At 42.9% G+C, this 20,867-nt stretch overlaps 1 protein-coding gene across 14 annotated transcripts in view; it reads right to left on the bottom strand.

Moving 5' to 3' along the window:
• Nucleotides 1-20,867, bottom strand: part of ADAM22 (ADAM metallopeptidase domain 22) — a 126,827-nt gene that overhangs the window by 18,030 nt on the left and 87,930 nt on the right. For 5 of the 14 annotated variants that reach the window (XR_015946472.1, XM_035128898.3, XM_088654514.1 and 2 more), the window contains exons 15-29: nucleotides 19,316-19,415; nucleotides 17,083-17,154; nucleotides 16,510-16,602; nucleotides 14,909-14,989; nucleotides 14,456-14,506; nucleotides 13,608-13,671; nucleotides 12,640-12,745; nucleotides 11,926-12,048; nucleotides 11,396-11,564; nucleotides 10,953-11,058; nucleotides 9,672-9,762; nucleotides 7,130-7,147; nucleotides 4,870-5,064; nucleotides 1,397-1,497; nucleotides 1,045-1,111 (exon numbers count right to left, since the gene is read on the bottom strand). Coding sequence is in view for 13 of the 14 variants with exons in the window: in XM_035128898.3 (XP_034984789.3) it covers nucleotides 1,045-1,111; nucleotides 1,397-1,497; nucleotides 4,870-5,064; nucleotides 7,130-7,147; nucleotides 9,672-9,762; nucleotides 10,953-11,058; nucleotides 11,396-11,564; nucleotides 11,926-12,048; nucleotides 12,640-12,745; nucleotides 13,608-13,671; nucleotides 14,456-14,506; nucleotides 14,909-14,989; nucleotides 16,510-16,602; nucleotides 17,083-17,154; nucleotides 19,316-19,415 (1,437 nt within the window). In the remaining variant the exon portion in view is untranslated. The remainder of the gene's footprint in view (nucleotides 1-1,044; nucleotides 1,112-1,396; nucleotides 1,498-4,869; nucleotides 5,065-7,129; nucleotides 7,148-9,671; nucleotides 9,763-10,952; nucleotides 11,059-11,395; nucleotides 11,565-11,925; nucleotides 12,049-12,639; nucleotides 12,746-13,607; nucleotides 13,672-14,455; nucleotides 14,507-14,908; nucleotides 14,990-16,509; nucleotides 16,603-17,082; nucleotides 17,155-19,315; nucleotides 19,416-20,867) is intronic. The other 9 variants (XM_088654511.1, XM_088654510.1, XM_088654509.1 and 6 more) reach the window with 3 other exon arrangements.

A 20,867-nucleotide genomic window follows, 5' to 3' on the forward strand; every position in this document is an offset into this window, starting at 1 on the left:
GGTAGAGAAGTTTACTGTGGAATATATCAGATGATTTCCAGTGTGTCCTTAACAGGTCTCCCTGAATAACATTTGCCCTAAATGTGAAAGTTAACATGCAGAATGGTACATTTTGAAACATTATTATCTGAAATCTCCATTAGTGCTGCCATCTAAATCTCTTCTCCCCATTTCCCCCAGTTGCAGGATGGCATTAAATATCCACTTTCATTGGTAGTGAAACACACTTGGATGTCAAATCAGGGTCTTTCTTCCCATGCAGGTTAACAGGCAGCAGTAAATAGGTGTAGGGAATAGTGCAGCGCACAAAGGTGAGAAGGTGTGGGGCTTCTAGTTAACGGGGGGGGGACAAAACTGTGATGGGAAAGCCTGTTTCACTGCCCATTCTGCTAGGGAGAATACATTTAACAAGCTAGAAGTGCTTCTTAGGGCCAAGCTATATGTGATGTTGAACAGATCATTGCCTCTTGTGTATGCTCCTCTTTAAAATAGCAGCCATGGGAGGGCAGAGAAAATCTGGACTGGGACCGCAGTGCAGGCAAGTGGGTGAATAACCCTTCAACCCTGCACAGTTTTGCCAACAACAAAAAAAACCTTCACCCTGGTTCCTTTCCTCTCCTCCCCAAGGTGAAACTGCAGCATCTCCGGAGGGAAGATTGACATATATGCAAATAGCAGGTGGGGAGGAGTGGAGATTCCCACTGGGGAAATGGTGCAAGGGGAGCCCCCCCCCCAGTTTCTTGTTGACAATCTGCCCAAAATCTGCCCTGAAGCCAAATAACAGACTTTAAAAAGAAACTCATGGAGGAGCTGATTACCACTGGTTAGTATTGCCTAGGTGAGGGGGGAATGGGGGAATTTTCAAAAACAAAAGCAACTTTTAAAAACACATGGTCAAAATAAAGACGTGTTGCCACACCATATAATCAGTACTTTCAGTGAGTCTAGAAGCCTTCTGGTTCAAATATATAGTAGGAAGGAACTGAAACAGAATTAGTTGGATAGTCTTTCCATTTTCTTTTTCAACTAGAAGGACAAACTTACTCAGTGGAATTAGACCGTGGCCTAAATCTTTTGCCTTTGACTTTCTTCCTGTTGCCGCCTATATTACCTGAAATAAGACCAAAGGATAAGTCAGTGGAAAACAATACGATGGAACGAAGGAAAGTAGCATGCCAGAAGTAATTTGCATTGACTTTTATTCTCCCTTTCTTTCTCCTCCACCCCGAAGTAGTAGTACGACCTACCTGCAGATACAAGGGACTGAACGCAAGACTTTATACGTGCAAAGCATGTATTCCGAACTTTGGCATTGTAGGTATGGCTGCACTATACTGTTCGACAGCATCTACTCTGCAATGGTTATGAATACTGCTGACGCGATGGTCATTCTCACCTTGCCATGAGTTACTCCTGGGTCGCCCATTCTGACAGATGTCCGAAAGGTTCTTTGCATCTTGGATTCTTTCACTCCATGAATGAGATAATCCGTTTGACCTGGAGTAAATGGCAGGACTTGCATGAGCTGGCCAGTTTGGGTACATAAAGCATCTATTAAGGACATTCATGAACTTTTAAGTTGAGGATTACTTAAAGGTCTGTTTACAACACCCAAAATGTCTGCCTAAATCAGCAGTCCGTGAAAAGTCCAGTTAAGTTTCACTTCTGCTCCTACAACTGTTCCTCAATCTATTCATTCCCTAAAATAGTGTGCACATTACTACATATCTACCCAGGACACATTCACAAACCCATTTCTAATTGAATTTCTAAGGGCATCTATTCAACATGTCCCATTTTCAGATTCTAGACCTTTCTAGTTATGTTAGTCTATGTGGGATATCTCATTTATTTGCCAGACAAGGATGACTGTCAAATAATTTGGCAGGCTCATGAACACAATGGTAGGTGAGAGGCTGCATTATTGCACTCAGAGGTGCAAAGATTTGGATGCTGGGTCATCACTGGTGCCTTTACAACTGGCTCAGAGGAGATGTGCACACAGGTCGTCTAGAAACAAAAGAAGAAAGCAAGTTCCTTCTACACCCGGCAGAAGTGCAACCTAGACCTTCTCCTTTCCCACCTGGTTTCCTCAGACCAGGTTTCCCCAACCTGGTGTCCTCTAAATGTTTCGGACTACAACTCCCATCAGTCCCAGCCAGCATGGTTGTTGATGAAGGATGATGGGAGTTGAAGCCCAAAAGCTCTGGAGGTCACCAAACTAAGGAAGGCTGCCTTAGAAGGTCAAGCTTGGAGCAGCAGCAGCAGCAGGATCTTGCAAGGGAGAAAATGATTTCTTCCTTTCCCAGGTTGAGTTCTCTCTGTCCATCTTGTTTCCCCAGAGGAAAACTAAGCTGAAAGAGACTTACTTTCTCATGTAAGTTCTGGAACTCAAACCTGCTTATGAAGCTCATTCTCTGAGATGGCTTATGCAAACCTGGCTAAATCCTAGGTTTTGCACATCCACAAAAAACATGTTATCCCAAATCCATCTGTCCTGCCACTTGATTTTTTTTAAATGTATTATTTAATTTGACAAAAATTATATTCTAATTGAACCACTGAGCAATTTATAAGATATATTTAAATCATCAATAAAAACAGTTATAAGTTCAAAAAATAATTAAAATTGACAGTGAAAGCAATTGAAACATCTATGTGCCTGGATAGACTTGCCTAAACTACTTTTATTTTTTAAAACAAAATTCATATAGATCGTAGATAAGCATCCTTTATACCTTAGAACCTTTTCTTTTGCATAAATAAGGCAAAATGGCATGGGTTGGAGCCAACCAAAGTCAGCTGAACCTGACTTTGAAATCAAGTGGTGTTAATTTAAGCCATGACTAACTTGTCCCATTGATTTAGACTGAATCCAGCCCCATATGTCTCTTGCTTTTTCTAATGCTTTTTCCCTGTGCAATTTTTTATTTAAAAAATAAGCATCCAACAGAACCCCCTCCCCGCTCATTAGTCCATTTCCTGCCTGATACTAAGCACCTATAATATAGGCCATGCCAGTTTTAAACTTTGGTAGGTTTGCAGGTAACTGACAAGAGATACTCTTTGTCCTAATGTAGACAGACCATAAGAGTTTCATACCATTATACAGTAAAGAACAAACAAGTGGCTGAAATGAGGAATCAATGGAAATGGGGCGGCGGTGGGGGGGGGGGAGAGAATGACATACAACATCATACAATGGAATTTAAGCAATGCCCATTTTAAAAATCAAGCTTCATAGAATGAACAAAATTTTGCTCCCTTACGTGGAAACAAAACCTAAATAAGACAAAATATCAGGAAACTGTTTTTCCAAAAATTCTGTTATATTTAGGCATTCAAGAAGTTCAACTAAAGGTGGATATGCAGCTTTGAAGATTATTCTCAGAAAAATCAACATTGTAATCCTTCCACAAACATAAACCCTCAGCCAAGAAACTGGATGTTGACTTAGGAGTTACTTTCCAAGCTGACATCTGCCATGCAAAAATTAAAGAGAATCTCACAAAGGTATAAAACCCCTCAGTACATAGCTGCCAAGTTTTCCCTTTTCTCGCGAGGAAGCCTATTCAGCATGAGGGAAAATCCCTTACAAAAAGGGATAACTTGGCAGCTATGCCTCAGTATTAAACAGACATTTGCATCGGCATTATGTATGCATCACTAAGCTACTACATTCACAACTTTGAATCTGGGGAGCAAATTTCCTCTATTTCTTTTCAGTTTCTCATTTGAAAACCACCAGAAGCGTGAATGATCTGAATGGTCTTTAAAAAGAAAAAGGGGGAAAATGATAGTTCACAAAATAGCCTGTCCATTATTAGTATTATTACATGGCAGAATTATTGTTTTTTTGTTAAAGCCTTTTACGATGCTTGAGGAAAAAAGCAATTCCATAATGAATCTCTCCATGCTAAAAGATAGGGGAAAATGGTTTACAGATCAAAGTGGCCTTGTTAACTTCATAACTATTAAATGCACCGGGATGAGTGTGTTGTTTTAAAATGGTGTATGTGCCTTTTTTCGGCAGACAGAGCAATGCACAGTCCGTTGCCTCAGCTCCAGATCTGTAACAGAGCTCCATGTGCATTTCCTTTCATAGAAGATGGGCAAGATATATTTGCTCACCATGGACATGTCACACTCCAGAGACATTGGATTGGGGATTAAATCTGGCAGAATCAAAGTGTCAGCAGTGATTTTATGGCCTGGCCGCAACAATCCTGCCTCCACGGATAACTGGTTGCCGCAACCTTGGCCAAAATGCACGGGAAGGCACTCATAAAAAGTAGCTTCCCACTTTGTGCCACGCCTACAGGGATCTACATCACAAGCTAGTCGCCCACAAGGGTGGCTATTGCGTAAATCAGGCCTTCCTTGGTCAGTAAAAAGAGAGAAATGCAAGATGGAAATGCCAGATTTGGCAACGTACTAAGAACAAAAAGGCAGGGCAAACTAGTGATACAATACAACACTTCCAACATTTCTATTAATTCATTAATGTTATAACAGTTAATGAAAGTACAGCATCCCCCTTCTTTGATTACTTCACCGTAATATCAAATTCATGGCAATTTGGGTACAGTGTTTTGCTTTATTAGGAGCTAGGACACTTTATAAGCAGCAAAACAAGGCACTTCCAAGCAGAAGAAAATGGCTATCAGAACTGAGGACCCAATTTATCTGTGGGGCTCCAAAGCCCACCCACCCCCTCCTGCCAACATAATTTGTCGGAGTTTTAGATCCCCAAAGAAGTGCGTTTGAAAAAAGAGGATACAACTAATCAGTAATCAAAGACCGAAGGGAGTCACTTTAAACAAACACACACACACAAGTCCACAAAAGGAAGGAAAGAAGTAATCAAACCTGCTGCAAAACAATGAAAGGTTCTGACTAATGGAATAATGTGTGATGGAACAGGTAGAAATCTGAAAATGCGACAGAAAAGCAGACCTCTTCTTAGAACTAGATGCAGAGTTTGTGCTGACTCCAGGCGGCATGTCGCTATAAAAGGAGTCGGCCTCACCAGGCTTTTTTACATAATCTCCCTGAGGGATTTGTCTAAAGCATAATGAACATTTTCAAGTCAGAAACACACAAAAGGTTAAAAAACAAAAACAAAAAAACCCGCATGCATATTCTAAATGTATGTATAAGAGAGAAAGACTACCTGAGAAAATAGGCTTACATTCTGTAATGTGAAATGCATTCCCTGAGATACTTAAAAGTCTAATTAAGATATACACCCATTACAGAGTGTGTTTTGCTTAATAGACCTAAAGGCAACAAGCTTGAACAATTTGATTTAAGGGACACTCAAGAGTGGGGTTAGGTATTGCCACCCTCTTCATCCCCAATCTTTCCTTTTCTCCATCTCGTGACAAGTTGGAGCAATCAGTAAAGAAGGCCTTGATAATTAATAGGCAATAATAATAATAATAACCACCCAATGATGTCCAAATATGACATCTACACAGTGAAGGGGATTTCCTACTGCTGCCTTGCAGTCATAACAAACTTAGTTCCCCATCCCAAATTCAACTAAGGAGTTTCTTTCGTTAAACGAGATATTCAAGAAATACCGAATCCCACTCTTCGGCCCAAGATTCAAACTAATGCAATAGATTATAGATATATACCTACATACACCAGTACAATTTTTGTGCTTTCCCTTACAAAACATTTAGGTTTATACAAAGAAAAAAAAGATTCCATATCTATGACACTATGATTCCATATCTATGATACTTTGAACTGTGATCAAAGAACACTTACAGGATGTTATCTAAGAAAGATTAATTAATTATTGTGTGTGACAAACAGAGGTAAGAGCACTTGCTTTTCTAGTTTCCTTGAAATACAAGACTTTTAATGTCAAACTTAGAGCTAATCCAACAGTGTTTTTTTAGAATTTTGTGAGCATGAAAGTGGAAAGGGTAGAGAAGATATTTTTCATAAAGCCAAGTTGCCACCTAACCGCTTACCTTTTTCTAGTCCTAATGATCACATGTCCAGCTGCTACCTGGTGCCATTTTATAGCTTCCGATGCCAGCACATGGCATCTTCATGAGGCCAAACCAAACTAAGGACAATGCTGCTGGGCCTTATTCTAGAGCAAGCATCCCCAAACTGCGGCCCTCCAGATGTTTTGGCCTACAACTCCCATGATCCATAGCTAACAGGACCAGTGGTTGGGGAAGATGGGAATTTTAGTCCAAAACATCTGGAGGGCCGAAGTTTGGGGATGCCTGTTCTAGAGCAGGAGTGAGGAGTTGGGGGTCCTCCAGATGTTGCTGGACTCCAAGTCCCATCAGCCCCTTCCAACACAGCCAACGGCCCATGATGACAGAAGCTGTAGTCTAACACCATCCATGAGGTCCCTTAGACCTCCTTTCAAGTTTTTTTTTTAATTTGGAAAAAAAATATTGTGGCTTAAAAAACGAGTGCTCAGCACCAGTCAGGAGTGGGATCATACATGGCTATATTAATCCCTCTTACTGGATGTCAACAAAGCACAGGATTTTGATTTAAAAGGCAAACATGCAGACAAGTTCATAATGGAAGGGATTAGTGCCCAGGTAATTGGAAAATGCTCCAGTAATCAATGTTATATACTAAGCAGAACTGAACTGGGTCTGAGGTTAAATTTCAACACTGTGGCTGCAAAGAAAATAAAGTTGTATTAAAAAAAAATAGCCCACATAGGGCAGGTATGGGGAACTCATGGCCCTCCAGGTCTTGTTAGGCTCTAACTCCCATCAGCCCCAGTTAACACGGCCAATAGCCAGTGATGATGGGAGTTGTAGTCCAAAAATATCTGGAGGAGCACAGGGTTCTGGTCTCTGCCTTAGGGCTCCACCCTCCTAAAAGAACATATCTCAGAATACAGTCTTAAGGGACAACGCATTAACGCTACAAAGATAGGAGCCATTTAAATTAGATTCATCAGCTCACAGCTCCACGTACACAAAAAATGTTACATTCCTAGCCATGTACACAAAAAATGTTACATTCCTAGCCATACTGATGTCTCTAATATATATATATATATATCCCAACTAAATAATAAAGAGGGGTAACATCTGAAGCATTCTGTGACATGTAGCCACACTGTTTTTTCACATACCTCTGTCTTCGATAGTTTCTTACAAGAGGAAGGAAGAGAGATAAGAGAGTGAGTTACCATGTTGTACTTGCCATTACTCTACTCAGTGTCATAAACTAAGAACTGGATCCTAAGAACTCCCAGTGGATTTCCACATGCAGAATGGGAAAGACCCACACCCTCCTTGTCATCTCCTTGATGCCCCTGAAAAGCCACTTCAGAGAGTTGTGAAACTTTCAGGAACAGCACAGGACCTGGTGCGGGTGGCTGCATTTGCAGGGAGGGGGCAGGACCCACCTTTGTGCAGCCCTTAGGATCCAGCCCCAAAGATATAAAATAGAAAAGAAACCCTAGCAGCAATTGAGTATTTTTGTCTTTCCCAAGCAATTGGGTCATTGCTATGAAAAAGAGCATGACACTATGAAAATTGCATGCAATGAAGCATCCACATTATGTTTGACATGCATAGGCTGAGTTTAGGAAAGCCCTTTGGGAGAAAATGGCGTTTCTTTTTTCAAACCCTGCAGACCCTGGGCAATATGAACTCACACACTGATCCGGTTCACATGACACACAGTAAGACAAACCATGGCTCCCTGTGTCATGTGAACCCAAGCCAATGGCTTATTAGGCCCACAAAGATGTGGGCTTCCGGAAATGAGCTTGAAGCCATTTTGTTCCTGTTGGTATTAAAGGGTTAAGTTACACTAATCGCTCTGAACACTGAGCAGCTGAACCTAATTAAGCATCCAGGAATGTAAGACAGCCTGTATAAGTAGTCAGTTCCTTGCATGTATTCTTTCTCTTAGGAGCATTTTTTCTCTCAGTAGTGTTATCTCTTAGTTTTGGTTGCTGTGTGTAGGAGTGATGCCTCAAGTTTGTGCACTGAGGCACAGTTTTGTTTAAGTTTTACTTGGCCAGAGATGAAGGATGTCTGCCTTATCTCCAGGCTACGTTTTTCCTAAATAAAGCCTTTTGAGTTTGCAACCTGCTCCAGAGTTCCTGCATTTACAACTCTTGCTGACTCACCTTACTCTTTGCCGCTGTGCTAAAAAGCTCTGCTGAAAGGGAAGATTTAAGTCCGGAAGCGCGACTGGACCGGTAACTTTGTTTACTTAAACACAAGCTAATTAAAGCTTATGGACAGTTCCTCCCCAGTCGTTAGCTGAGCAAAGCCACAATTTGACTCATGCCGTCCAAACTCAGGCTCGTGGCGAAACTCTTTCCTCACTAACCATGAGGTTTCTTGCACAAACCAGATCTATTTTCATTCTCTCCTCATTCAAGGAAGGAGAGCGCAATCTCCTCTGGCACCTTTCAAGAGCTGCCTAACTTCATAAGCAGAGTTTGGATCACTTAACTGACTGTTAAGAAGAACCCTGCTAGCTGAGACCAAAAATGCACAATCTCAGGCTTGGACATCACAGGAAGTCAAACCCCTTTCAAGCTTCTGGGGTTGTTTCCCCTCCTCATGCCAGGGTAGGAACATTGGGGGGGAGGATTGAACAGAGCGCACAAAGCATGTGGCTTATTCCCCAAATCTTGGGAGCCTAGCGACCCTGACTTATCAACATGTGTAAATGTGGCCTTTACTTAGCATCAGCGTATGAGTTCAATAGATTTTTATCTTTCCCCTCAGGGCCGGCCCTAAGGCAAGGTTGGGTGGCGCAATGCGCCAGGGCGCCGGGTCGCCGGGCTGCGCCCTCCCGACAGCCCAGCCGCCCTCCCGCTCGTCCTGCTCCTTGCCTCCCTCCCTCCCACCGCGGGTTCGAGTCCCGGCCTCAGCCTGGCGGGTCGGGTTGGGGGCATGAGGAGGACAAGAGGCCGGGTGCTGCACGGCACCGCCTCCCCCCCCCAGCAGAGCCCTCCGCCCAGGAGGCGGCGGCGCCGGAGCCCCGGAGGAAAACCAGGCAGCCCAGCCCACCCTCAGCGCCCGGCCCGCCCATGCCATGTCCCTCCTCTGTGTTTGCGGTGAGTTGGGAGGGGGGCGGCAGAGGAACCTTTGCGCCACGGCGCTCAATGTGGTTAAGACAGGCCTGTTTCCTCTCATACATTTCGTTTAGACAGACATGCTGAAACACAGGTGTGCAGTAAATAATTAAAGATAGAATATGAGAAAGTTATACTAAAGAATTAGTAAGCCAGGCTGTTTCCAGTAAATAATATAATTCTTATGGCAAGTTTGACTTAAAGAGTACATCAGCTTTGCTGGCTGGGTCTCTGGATGTCACTGGACTACAATTCCCATAATCCCCAGGCAGGATGGCTAGACTTGCTTTACTCAAAGGCTGTCCTACAGTCTTATGCAGCCTTCAGTCCGCAGATGTTGGACAACAAGTCTTCTTAGTACAGTAAGCCTAGAAAGGCAACTATTTGCAGAGAGGAGAACTGGAAGCAGTTCTGATTAGGGAAACTTCTGATATTCTCTTTCGCCTAAATCATTTGATAATTCACACTGCCAATTCATCCTTTTACTTTATCAAATCATAATAAAGTACAGAAAATCATATGAAATAAAAAATATTACCTTTATTAATATAAGATATATATATAAATTACTTACTTGTAACCCCATGCAGTTATGCCCATAATCAGAGCCAACACTAAAATTGTACCAGCAATAGCACCTATAATAATATTTGTGCTAGTGACACCTAGATTAAAAAAAAGAAGGAAACAAGAATCTGAATGTACCTCATTTTGAGGCGAAGGGACACATACATAAAACTACAAAACTTCGATTTTCCTAATACAGTTACGGTACTCAGCTAAGTCATACTTGGGAGTAGAGCTATTAAAATCAATAGACATGCCAATTAATATTTAAATGGGTTTATTCAGAGTATGATGTATTTGGAGACAGCCCTAAATCCAGATTGCCTGGTTCATTTTTAGATGTGTAAAACTCTGGGATAAGGAGACCTATAGCAGCAAATAATAAAGCAGGATTCAAGACAACGGGGGCCAACTTAGGATGTGTTTTTTTGTTTTTTAGTAAATAGCAGCTGAGTGTATGCATGTCACAATCTGGATCTGAACCCTGGCAAGAATGGATTCAGCTTTTTGCCCCTGCCAGATCGCCTTGGGGCTGCACTCTCATTGAAGGAGCAGACGCTTCATCTGGATCCAACACTGCCAATGGAAGAACAGGCGTCCTCAGTGGCTTGGAGTACCTTTTACCAGAAGACAACTATGGCCGTTCCTGGATCAAGATAACTTAACCACAGTTGCCCATGCATTGGTAATCTCAAGGCTGGATTACTGTAATGCTCTCCATGAGAGGTTGCACCTGAGGTTTGTCTGGAGGCTGAAAAATGTGGTGGTCAGGCTGCTTGTGGAGGCAAGTGCCACTAGCATATAACACCTTGTCTGTGGGATCTGCAGTGACTGCCAATCTTCTACCAGACCAAGTTCAAGGTCTTGGTACTTCTTGACCATATAAAACTATGGACCTGCCATATACCAAGTCAGACGATGGGTCAATCTAGTTCAATATTGTCTGCAGTGCCTGGAAGTGGCTATTAATGGTTTCATAGTGCAGTTCCTCCACACACTTCCCAATCTAGAGGTGCCTTGGACTCAATGTGGAGCTATTGAGTTATGGTCCTTTTTTACAAAGCATGACTTCTAAGACAACCGAGTCTTGTGGCAGGTAGCTGTATCTGATAAACTGGAGTCTGGCCTGTGAAAGTTGGTGCAACGGTCCCTATTATCAGTCTTTACATTGACAAAAGACTCTACTGCTGTGATGGCATGCTAAGTGAAAAATCAATGCACATGCTTTGAAGTCTGACCCCCAAGTAGCCTGCAATCGTTTCATTAAATTGTAAAACACGCAACTTACCTGGGTTGGGCATATATTCGTCATTTCTTGGTTTCATGGCGGGTTTGGCACAGTCCGCACCAGTCCACAACCCTTCACAGATACACTGTATTTCATTACTGCACACCTACAAAGAATGCAATCCAACATTTAGAAAGCAGTCCTCAAATGTGAATTTGTCATTCGAATATAAATAAAGGAGATTGCTTCCCTGCTTTTCTACCACTAGGCTACAAAATGAGGCAGATGATTAATTCGAGTGCTTTAAAGTATACCCAAATTAAAACTGGACGATTTATTATTCTTATTCTTATTTGTATGCCACCCTATACCCATAGGTCCCAGGTTGGCTCACATGTATTTCCTTTCAGCCTTTTGGAAAGGCACAGAGAGAGCCCCTGCCAGCCAGCCAATATGTAAGGAATTAATGTGCATTCACTCCCCCAAGGCACTGCAAAACCTACTCCATGCCCTGAACAGATGGTGCCTTCTGTACTTCCTGGACAGGAGCTGAAGTTAAAAGATTCCGCAGAAAGGCATCTGTGCTCCCAACATATCCTTCCCTGGCCACAGGGTGTCCCATCTTCTACATAGCCAAGGTCTGCATCTTCCTCTAGCTTGACATGACCCCCGCTGCAAAAGGACACAGAAAGCCTTTGTTAAGTTAGATCCACCAAACTAAAATCCCTTTTAACAAAACTGCTATCAACACACAGAACACTAAGTAACGTTTCTTAATCCTTTTTTCATGGCTAAAAAAAAGCTGGTGTTTTCTCACAGTGGGGCATGCAAAACTTCAAAAAAAGTATCTGACCAGTGCTTAAGCAACCTGGAATTTATGCGACGTTATTTGAAATTTACAAGTGCAACTGCTCTGCACACACATAGCGATGGACGTGTACTGTTACCTCCGATCACAGAGCGAGGTGCATGACAATAACACAGTTTCATGTGCTTGAACTGGGTCCTCCCTGTTTAGGATTTGAGAAATTACCTGCAAACAAAGGACTTGTCCAAAGTTTGAAGAGAAGTCGATGTGATTTCGCCATCGAGTTCCCCAAGTCTTGGGGTGATAGAAACAATATTAGAGCACAGGAGATAGCCACAAAGAACATCCCTGGAAGGAAAGATTAAACAAGGCATTCATTGCTGATGTTGCTGCTGCTGCTGCTTAGAGTAAGAAAAGAAGAAAAAGCTGCCCAAGAGAAATAGGTGATGTTTACTGAACATAAACAATAGAACATAGAAAACTGTCTTATGCTGAGTCAGACCACTGGTCCATTTAGCTCAGCATTCTTTGCACCAGGGTTTCCCAAACTTGGGTCTTCAGCTCTCATGATCCCTAGCTAGCAGGACCACTGATCAGGGATGATGGGAACTGTAGTCTAAAACACCTGGAGACCCAAGTTTGGGAAACCCTGGTCTACAGCAACAGTCTCCAACCTTTATAGGTCCCCTTGAACCCAAACATGTACCTGGGGACCAACAGTAGTTCAGGCACTGGTGACTTCATGATTGTATTACTGCAATGCAATCTTTGCAATTAAATCTAAAAATATATTATTATTATTATTAATATTGATGACAATGACGATGTTAGATCTGGTTATCTGCAAAGGAACATATGTCGCTTATAATGCCTGAGAACCACTGGCCTAAAACACGAACAAAATCAAGGTGCTATCTCAAAAGAATAGTGTTAACTTACTCATTCTTGCACTGTGTCCAAGTATCTTTGTCTCTGCCACAGTTGCCTTTCTCAGTTCCTTCTATATTCAACCTCTCGTAGCAATAGTTATCAGCGACCGTCACATCTTAAGAACAAGGAAAAAAATAACAGAAACTAATTTCCTTCAATCATGACGCACAAGTTTGTTTTAAAAGGTAAGAAGAAGAAGAGTTTGGATTTGATATCCTGCTTTATCACTACCCGAAGGAGTCTCTAAGCGGAGATGCGAACCCAGTTCCCCAGATTACTAGTCTACCGCTCTTAACCACTACACCACACTGGTAAGCACGTCTAAATATGGGAAGGTTTTGGCTTGATTGAGATCACAATTTATATGCTCTCAACTATTTTTATTATATAAGCACTGAAGGTTCTCAGCTGAAGCATCCTTGAAATGAAGTGACTGGGGTGGGAGGAAATTGACAGGAAACTAGAATTTGCAAAGGTGTCGTACAATTGATAAAGCACTTTGCCTTCAAAATAGTAGACATCTGTGGTTATGAAGTAGCAGAAATATCTGCTGCTGGAAACTGTAGCAGCTTCAAGTGGAATACTGCCTATTCTCTAACAACCAGACAAAATCTAGAGTGGTTTAAAAATCAACCCATCTTCCCGAACAACTCCGAGACCTGCAGCTCTGTGAGGGCAATAGTGGCCTTCTAACAACTCTCAGCAACCCCTAACAAACTAGAGTTCCCAGCATTCCTTGGAGGAAAGCATGACTGCATCACAGTGCTCTAAAAGGATAGTGCAGATGTGGCCCTAATGTTGAATCAGAATCTATTCTTCTGTAACTTAAGTCCATTAGATATAGTGCTGTTCTCTGGAGCAGCAAATAGCAAGTCTTTGCCTTCTTCTGTGTGACATTCCTGATGCCAAGCAAGTGGGTTTTCAGAGGGATACCACTAATAATAATAATAATTGGAAGCTTAAAAGAGCTTACTCACTTTCTCCCCAGATATATTTACACTGCCTGTCTCTTGTTTTACATCGTCCTCCAAAACAAAGGCCCTGAAGAGAAACCAAGAAAAGGACACATGCTCTATCTTCATTTGAAATATTTTCCCAAAACCTATTGCTTAGCTTGTTTCTATGTTACTGAGGGGTAAAGGTTATAAAACAGTAAAAAAAAACACCATAGGTGCCAATGGGACATACTGCCAGGTAAGTGTGCTTAGCAGCCTTAATATGCAACTCCATTTTAATATGCAATTTCAATTTCAAATGTTTGCCAGATCTAAAGAAAAAGGTCTTACTATTAAAAAACCTATCCCCCCCCTCACCTAACCAACTGACGTGCAAATTACTGTTATGTATTAGAAGTACAGTGGTACCTCGACTTACGAAGGCGATCCATTCTGCAGCGCTCTTTGTAAGTCGAAACCTTCGGATGTTGAAGTGTCCATTTTGTGCATGCGCAGAACGCACGCACGGCGAAAATACTTCCGGGTTAGCGGACTTCGTAAGTCGAAACCTTCGGAAGTCGAGGCATTCGTAAGTCAAGGTACCACTGTATTAACGTTACATTACTATTGTCTATCTGCCCCTAAAGTGATATGCAAGAAACAAAGTGAACAAGAAACTGAACCTATAATATACACTATGCACATACTGTATATTTAAAAGGAAGGGGTGGGGAAGAGACACGATTCTGGCACAAGATTCTGCAGCACATGTTTAGAACCACAGAGTCCATCGTCCCAAATGATTACTTTAATAGACGTCTGTGAACAGACTAGCTTTTATCTGCTGAAGCCTATCTTACACAAGTTATCAAATGAAACACTGTACGTACCTCTTCGTTATCACATGAATACCCATCCATTTTGTGCAGATTTGGAGAGCACTAAAGAAAAAGCAGAAGGGACCATATGATAAGCTAGGCAGTTTTTAAAGCTGTACTGCAGTGTCTAAAATTAATGCAAATGCAGCTTTTAAAACTTTCCTTCGATTGGACATTGCCTCCTGTCTCCCAAAATTGTTTTGTTCAAGTGGGTATTAACTGAATGTCCATATTTTGTAACCCCCCCCTCTCTTTGAATATAAGAAGCTGCCTTATACAGAGTCAGACCGAAGGTCCCTCTAGCTCCATATTGCCTACACTAGCTGGCAGCAGCTCTCCAGGGCTTCAGGCAGGAGCCTCTCCTAATGCTAACCTGGAGGTGCCAGGGATTAAACCAGGGACCTTTTACATGTCATGTTGCTATACTGAGCTACAGCTTTCCAGTCACTCACTTTGAAACTTTACCTGATTAGAGTCTCCTGTGCAACTCTCTGCAATATCGCAATCATTCACAGCTTCTCTGCATACAACTCCTTTGGCTTCAAACTGAAAAAGAGACATTAAATATCTGAGCAGATCTATAATCTTTTGACAGTTCAAGTCAAAATACCACACACACACAAATATTTTCTTCTGTTATTGGCATCCGGTTTAATTGGGGGTTCTCATATGCTAAATTCAAATGTCCAGGTCCAATAATGAAGGTTACATGCCACAAACCTAGACAGCATTGGCATCCGGTTTAATTGGGGGTTCTCATATGCTAAATTCAAATGTCCAGGTCCAATAATGAAGGTTACATGCCACAAACCTAGACAGCATCTTAAAAAGCAGAGACACCACCTTGCCTACAAAGGTCCGTATAGTTAAAGCTATGGTTTTCCCAGTAGTGATGTATGGAAGTGAGAGCTGGACCATAAAGAAGGCTGATCGCCGAAGAATTGATGCTTTTGAATTATGGTGCTGGAGGAGACTCTTGAGAGTCCCATGGACTGCAAGATCAAACCTATCCATTCTTAAGGAAATCAGCCCTGAGTGCTCCCTGGAAGGACAGATCGTGAAGCTGAGGCTCCAATACTTTGGCCACCTCATGAGAAGAGAAGAATCCTTGGAAAAGACCCTGATGTTGGGAAAGATTGAGGGCACTAGGAGAAGGGGACGTCAGAGGACAAGATGGTTGGACAGTGTTCTCGAAGCTACGAACATGAGTTTGACCAAACTGCGGGAGGCAGTGCAAGACAGGAGTGCCTGGCGTGCTATGGTCCATGGGGTCACGAAGAGTCGGACACGACTAAACGACTAAACAACAACAACATGCCACTATATTTATAAACGGCACAACCCCTGTGATCAGTGGCCCATATAAAGGAGGGAAGCAGTTTAAAGAAGCATATTCCAGCTAAACTTAGGAGAAACAGACTGAAGCAGCCTGCCTCAGGAGGTGGTGAGCTCTGCTTTGCCGGAGGTACTTAAGCAAAGGATGGCTGTCTATCTGTCTTGGATAACTGTAGCTGCATCCTCCGTTACAGATCCTACAGCAAGAACTGGGTTTGGCTGCGTGACCTCCAAGGCTCCTTCCAGCTATAGCATCATTTCATCTTGTGCTACTGTTTCTCTTTTAATGTCTTCTCAACTGGCAGACAAGAGTTTGAAAATTGCTCTACGTCCTGCAGATGAAACTGACTGCGAAGGAAACATTGGGATACCACGTTGCAGGATTCCCTCCCCTTACCTGGCCAATCCACTGGCAATGCCTCCCCAGGCGGGATTGGGCGATTGGCTGAGGTAGGTGGAGACTTCCATATATCCAGCCTGGGGAGGATGAAGCCAGCCCAAACTACCAGGAGCCACACTGGGATCTGGGGGGCTGCCTGCGACTATGCAAAAGGTGCCCCCCATTTGATGTGGGGAGCGATCATTGAGATACTTTTTGCTAAGCTTTCAGAAAATGAGTCGATTCTGCTGGTAATCAAAAGTAGGCATAATTACATAGCAGCAGGCTTTTAAACAGTCTCTTTTAAAAACAAACAAACAAATAAATAAAAATCCTTCACTTAAATACTCACCTGACATTTTTTACAGCAAAGTCCATTACTGCATTCAGAGTTAGCCGTTAGACTACAGGAATTACAGCAATCACCACCTTCAGCACGACATTCCTGAGGAGTGGAAGCAACTGTAAAACAGCAGTTTGACGAGCACATTTCTTCAGAACTACCTGCACCTTCACCTGACACTCTATGGTGCGCAGAATGCAAACTTCAGATTTTTTAAAAAAATAAATCAATAATTTGATGGCCTTGGGAGAAGCCTACCCTCTGGCATCTACTAACTGAGAAACATGCTCTGAGCATGACGAGCATTGGAAACATCCCCAAGTCTTCTTTTCTTCTTTTCACACTTGCTTGGTGCATTGCAAGCAGACACAAAGTACCTCCACCAGCACCACTGTGCATGCATAAATGCACGGTTAATCTGCAGCTTTGCTTGCTTCACCAAGTGGCTGGCGAGGAAGACAATGCAAAGAGTAAGCCTGCCCCCTTAAGGCAGTTTCTCTTCTTCTTTTTTAATGAGTTGTCTAATTTGGAAAGGGTGGGCTCTTCCCTCACAGGGGCAAACTATTCATTGCAATGACTTACGGTCGCAGTACCACAGTCACATTCTTCTCCAGCTTCAACAAAGCCATTGCCACATTCTGGAGGATCGAGAAGCTGCGATGAAAAATAAATAAGGAAGACAGGGTAAGAATGGCAAGTGTGGAGTTGCATTATTTGGCCCCCAATAAAACAGCCCACAGTCGTATTCATATGTTTAGGTGGAGGAGATCTCAAGAATATGCAAGCTAGCTATAACCCCTGGAGTCAAGAGGTGTGAAACATTTTTCAGCCCAGGGACCACGTTCCCTTCTGGGCAAGCTTCCAAAGGCCAGGTTCCAGTGGTGGGGAGTGCCAAAGGCTGAGGCAACCAATGTAAATTTTACGTTTGTACAGTAGGATGCCTGCTATACACATTCACACACTTCTCTGTCCTCCGTCCAGACAAGCAAGGGTTCAAGGGTTGTTCAAATACACTCAGAGTTGGAAATGGGGGCTGTGGAAAGTTCAGGGGGGGCAGCTAGGGCTGCATTTGGCTCCTGGATGTGAGGTTTTGCACCCCTGCCATAGGTAACTAGTTCTCCTGTCTAATATGTCTGTGCACATGGAGCATGGCACCACTCATGCATCAGCCAGGGGTGACGTTTGTGCATGCATTGTCACCCAAGGGCTGTGACTACCACTTGTTTTCAATAGCCCCTTCACATATTTATTACTCAATGCCTAAAAAGGCTTGTATGTCACATCTACAGTGACATACAGAAAAGAAAATGAAGAAAACTTCTTTCCAATGTTACGCACTAAATTATCCCACTGTATACAAAGAGAGTCGTTTGTGGTTGCATCTTTGCAATGCTTTTTCGTTTTTAAACAAGCATTTTATTCTGGCTGTTGCTCTTTGTGGCAGCTTAGCGTTTTGGGGTTTAACTGCTGGTCCAGTCTCCTTGGCTGATTTGGTTTCTGTTGTTTTATAGTCGGCACAGAATTTCCGTTCTCATCCTGGGGCAAAGTTCTCAACTCGAAGTAACTCTTCCAGGTTAGCGGAGTTTGTAACCTGAAGCGTTTGTAGCCTGAGGCGTTTGTAACTTGAGGTACCACTGTACTGCATATGCAGATTATTATTCACTAGTGTCATTCAGCCCGTTTAATAAACGGGCGCTAGAGCATTCAGCCTTTGGCGGCAGCGGCGGCGCATGGAGGGGCCGATTGGCTGCCGCTTTGTCGGGGCGCTCCGCTGAGCCCAGCTGGTCGGCGGGCACCCAGGAGAAGGCCGCGATTTGGCCTTTTTTGGCGGCGGCAGCGCGTGGAGGGGCCGGTTGGCCCCTCCCATGGCCGCCGCTTTGTCGGGGCGCTCCGCTGAGCCCAGCAGGGCAGTGGGCGCCCAGGAGAAGGCCGCGATTTGGCCTCTTTCTGCGGTGGTGGCAAAGGAAGCAGCGGTTGGCAGAGGGGTGGGGGGTGGGGAGAGCATGCGCACGAGCGAGTGTGCGTTCCAAGTCTCTGTGTCCAGTCCCTGTGTCCATGGGGCACATGCACAGTAGCGCAAACCCAGGGACACAGGGAATACTGGACGCAGAGACACTTGCACTTTATTATATAGGATTACAGTTTTTAAAATATTTTTATCCTGCCTTTCACTTAAAAAGAAACCCAAGGAAACTATCAACAAACTTTTAAACAAATCCATAAAACACCACATTAAAAAGTACTACTATAGAGGCAGGGGGAGGCAGCAGATTAAATTTCAGAAGATGAAAAACCAGGGAGTTCTGAATCCCAATGCTGTGATGAAAAGCAAAGCCAAAATTAAATATATGCAGATTTACTTAAAAATAAGACTGCTGTAGAGAGAGGAATCACCGAATGAAGGGGGATTGGTCACCCCCATCTGTCACAGGGTATTCTAAGAGTCCTCGCCCCCTACATATGCTCTGTGTCCAGTTAAGCGGAGCACTAAACAAAGCAAACAACCTCTACTATAGAAAGAGATCCTTACGCCCAATGTGTTGTAGAAACAAGTCAATGCACAGTTTTGTTTTTAAAATGCTCCAAAACAAAAACGACACTTAAAGCCTCTCATCCAGTCCAGCAATGTTTTGGAAGGTCACAGATTGCCCACAGCCAATTTTGAAAGAATAAGGTAATATATAATAACAAGTGCTACACAGGTGAGTTTGCCAAGAAGCATTTCAATACAAGTGGTTGGGAGGACACTGAGCTGAGCATCTGAGCAGAAAGAATAATAAAACGTTACTTTCCTCTAGTGTCAAACCACTATTACCTTGGAAGGCTTGTTGTAAAGGCAGGCTCCACCTCCATTATTTAAAAATTCGTGGTACTCCTCAACGTCGCATTTGGAGAACTTGGTTGGAAGGTAATAGCTGCATCAAAGAGGGAAGCAGGTTATTTCATGACCCACCACTGGATTCATAAAAGTTCTGGAAGGACTTCTATTGGACTGAAAGTGCTTCCACTGGAAGGAATATTTTTGCCAGTTATTTCCTTAAGCTATTTTATCGCTAATTAAAGATTTGTCATCGAAATGACTCTTGTGCTTTCTCCAGCGATGCCCTAGATAATCTCATTAGCTTTTGCCTTTCCCCAGCTTCTGCTATTCGTATTTGCAAATTATCTGGAGCACCAAGAAATACAAAATAATGATAAGGAATAGAGCTGAGAAACTTCACATGGATGTACAGTACTCACTTAGTAAACTGGTAGTGCCTATTTCCCTACACATTTCATGTTTAAAAGTCATGGAGAACAACAGCTATAGTAACCTATGAGAAAATTGTGGTTTATTAGGTGGGCCTAAAACATAATTTTAGCTTAGCTTCCATCATGAATGCGCTTAGGGGAAATGAGTAGCCTAGAGGAGAGTTGTGTGTTCAATATGAAGCATGTCACTGATGTTTTTGTTTTCACTTCTTCAAATTCAGTGGAAAAACAGGCCAAGAATTCAGCTACACTGTCTATCCTTATTTTTATGACATGGTTGCTAGCCAGTAGGAGCTGAACTAGTTCAGATTTTGATATGTTGGGCAGGCAATGGTTTGTATCCAAATTAGCACGAAGTTAAAGTCACTTGTTCTGCTGGTAAAAAGTTTGGCGCCACCAGAATACTGTTGCACAAGAGAATGCACAAGCAGGTTGCAAGTAATTTTGTGTAAGAGGCTGTGTAATCTGTTGTACAACCGGTTTCCACCAGTGCAGCTGATGCACTAGTGGATTCCTCTGCTGTGCAACATTAGAACTCACAGTAAGACGTGACATGGCAGAAGTCTATGGAAATATGGAGGGCACAGGAGAAAGCGGATAGAGAACTTTTTTTCACTCTCCCTGTCATAGCATTTGAACTCATGGACATCCAAAAAAGCTGAAATATTCATGGCAGACAAAAGGAAGTACTTCTTTATACAGCACATAGTCACAATGTGGAATTTGCTCTCACAAGGTGCCATGATGGCCACCGACTTGCATGGCTCTAAAGGAAGATTAGACAAATGGAGGATGAGGCTACTAGTCGCAACTAGACACAATGGCTATGTTCTACGTCTGCTGTTGGAGGTAGTTTGCTTCTGAATACCAGTTGCTTCCCACATGCATCTGGCTGGCCACTGTGAGAACAAGATGCTGTACAATATGGGACATTGGCCTGATCCAGCAGGCAGGCTGTTATCTTCCTAATGAGACACACAGACTTAGTGGGTGGCAGTCAACGCTAGCCCTACTCAGAATAGACCCACTGAAGTTAATGGAGATGATTAACTTATGTTTATTAATTTTAATAAGTCTACGCTGAGTAGGACTTAGCTGAACGCAACCCGTTGTCA

Source organism: Zootoca vivipara, chromosome 11 (genome assembly GCF_965207765.1).
Source record: "Zootoca vivipara chromosome 11, rZooViv2.hap1.1, whole genome shotgun sequence".
NCBI classification, from domain to species: Eukaryota; Metazoa; Chordata; class Lepidosauria; order Squamata; family Lacertidae; genus Zootoca; species Zootoca vivipara.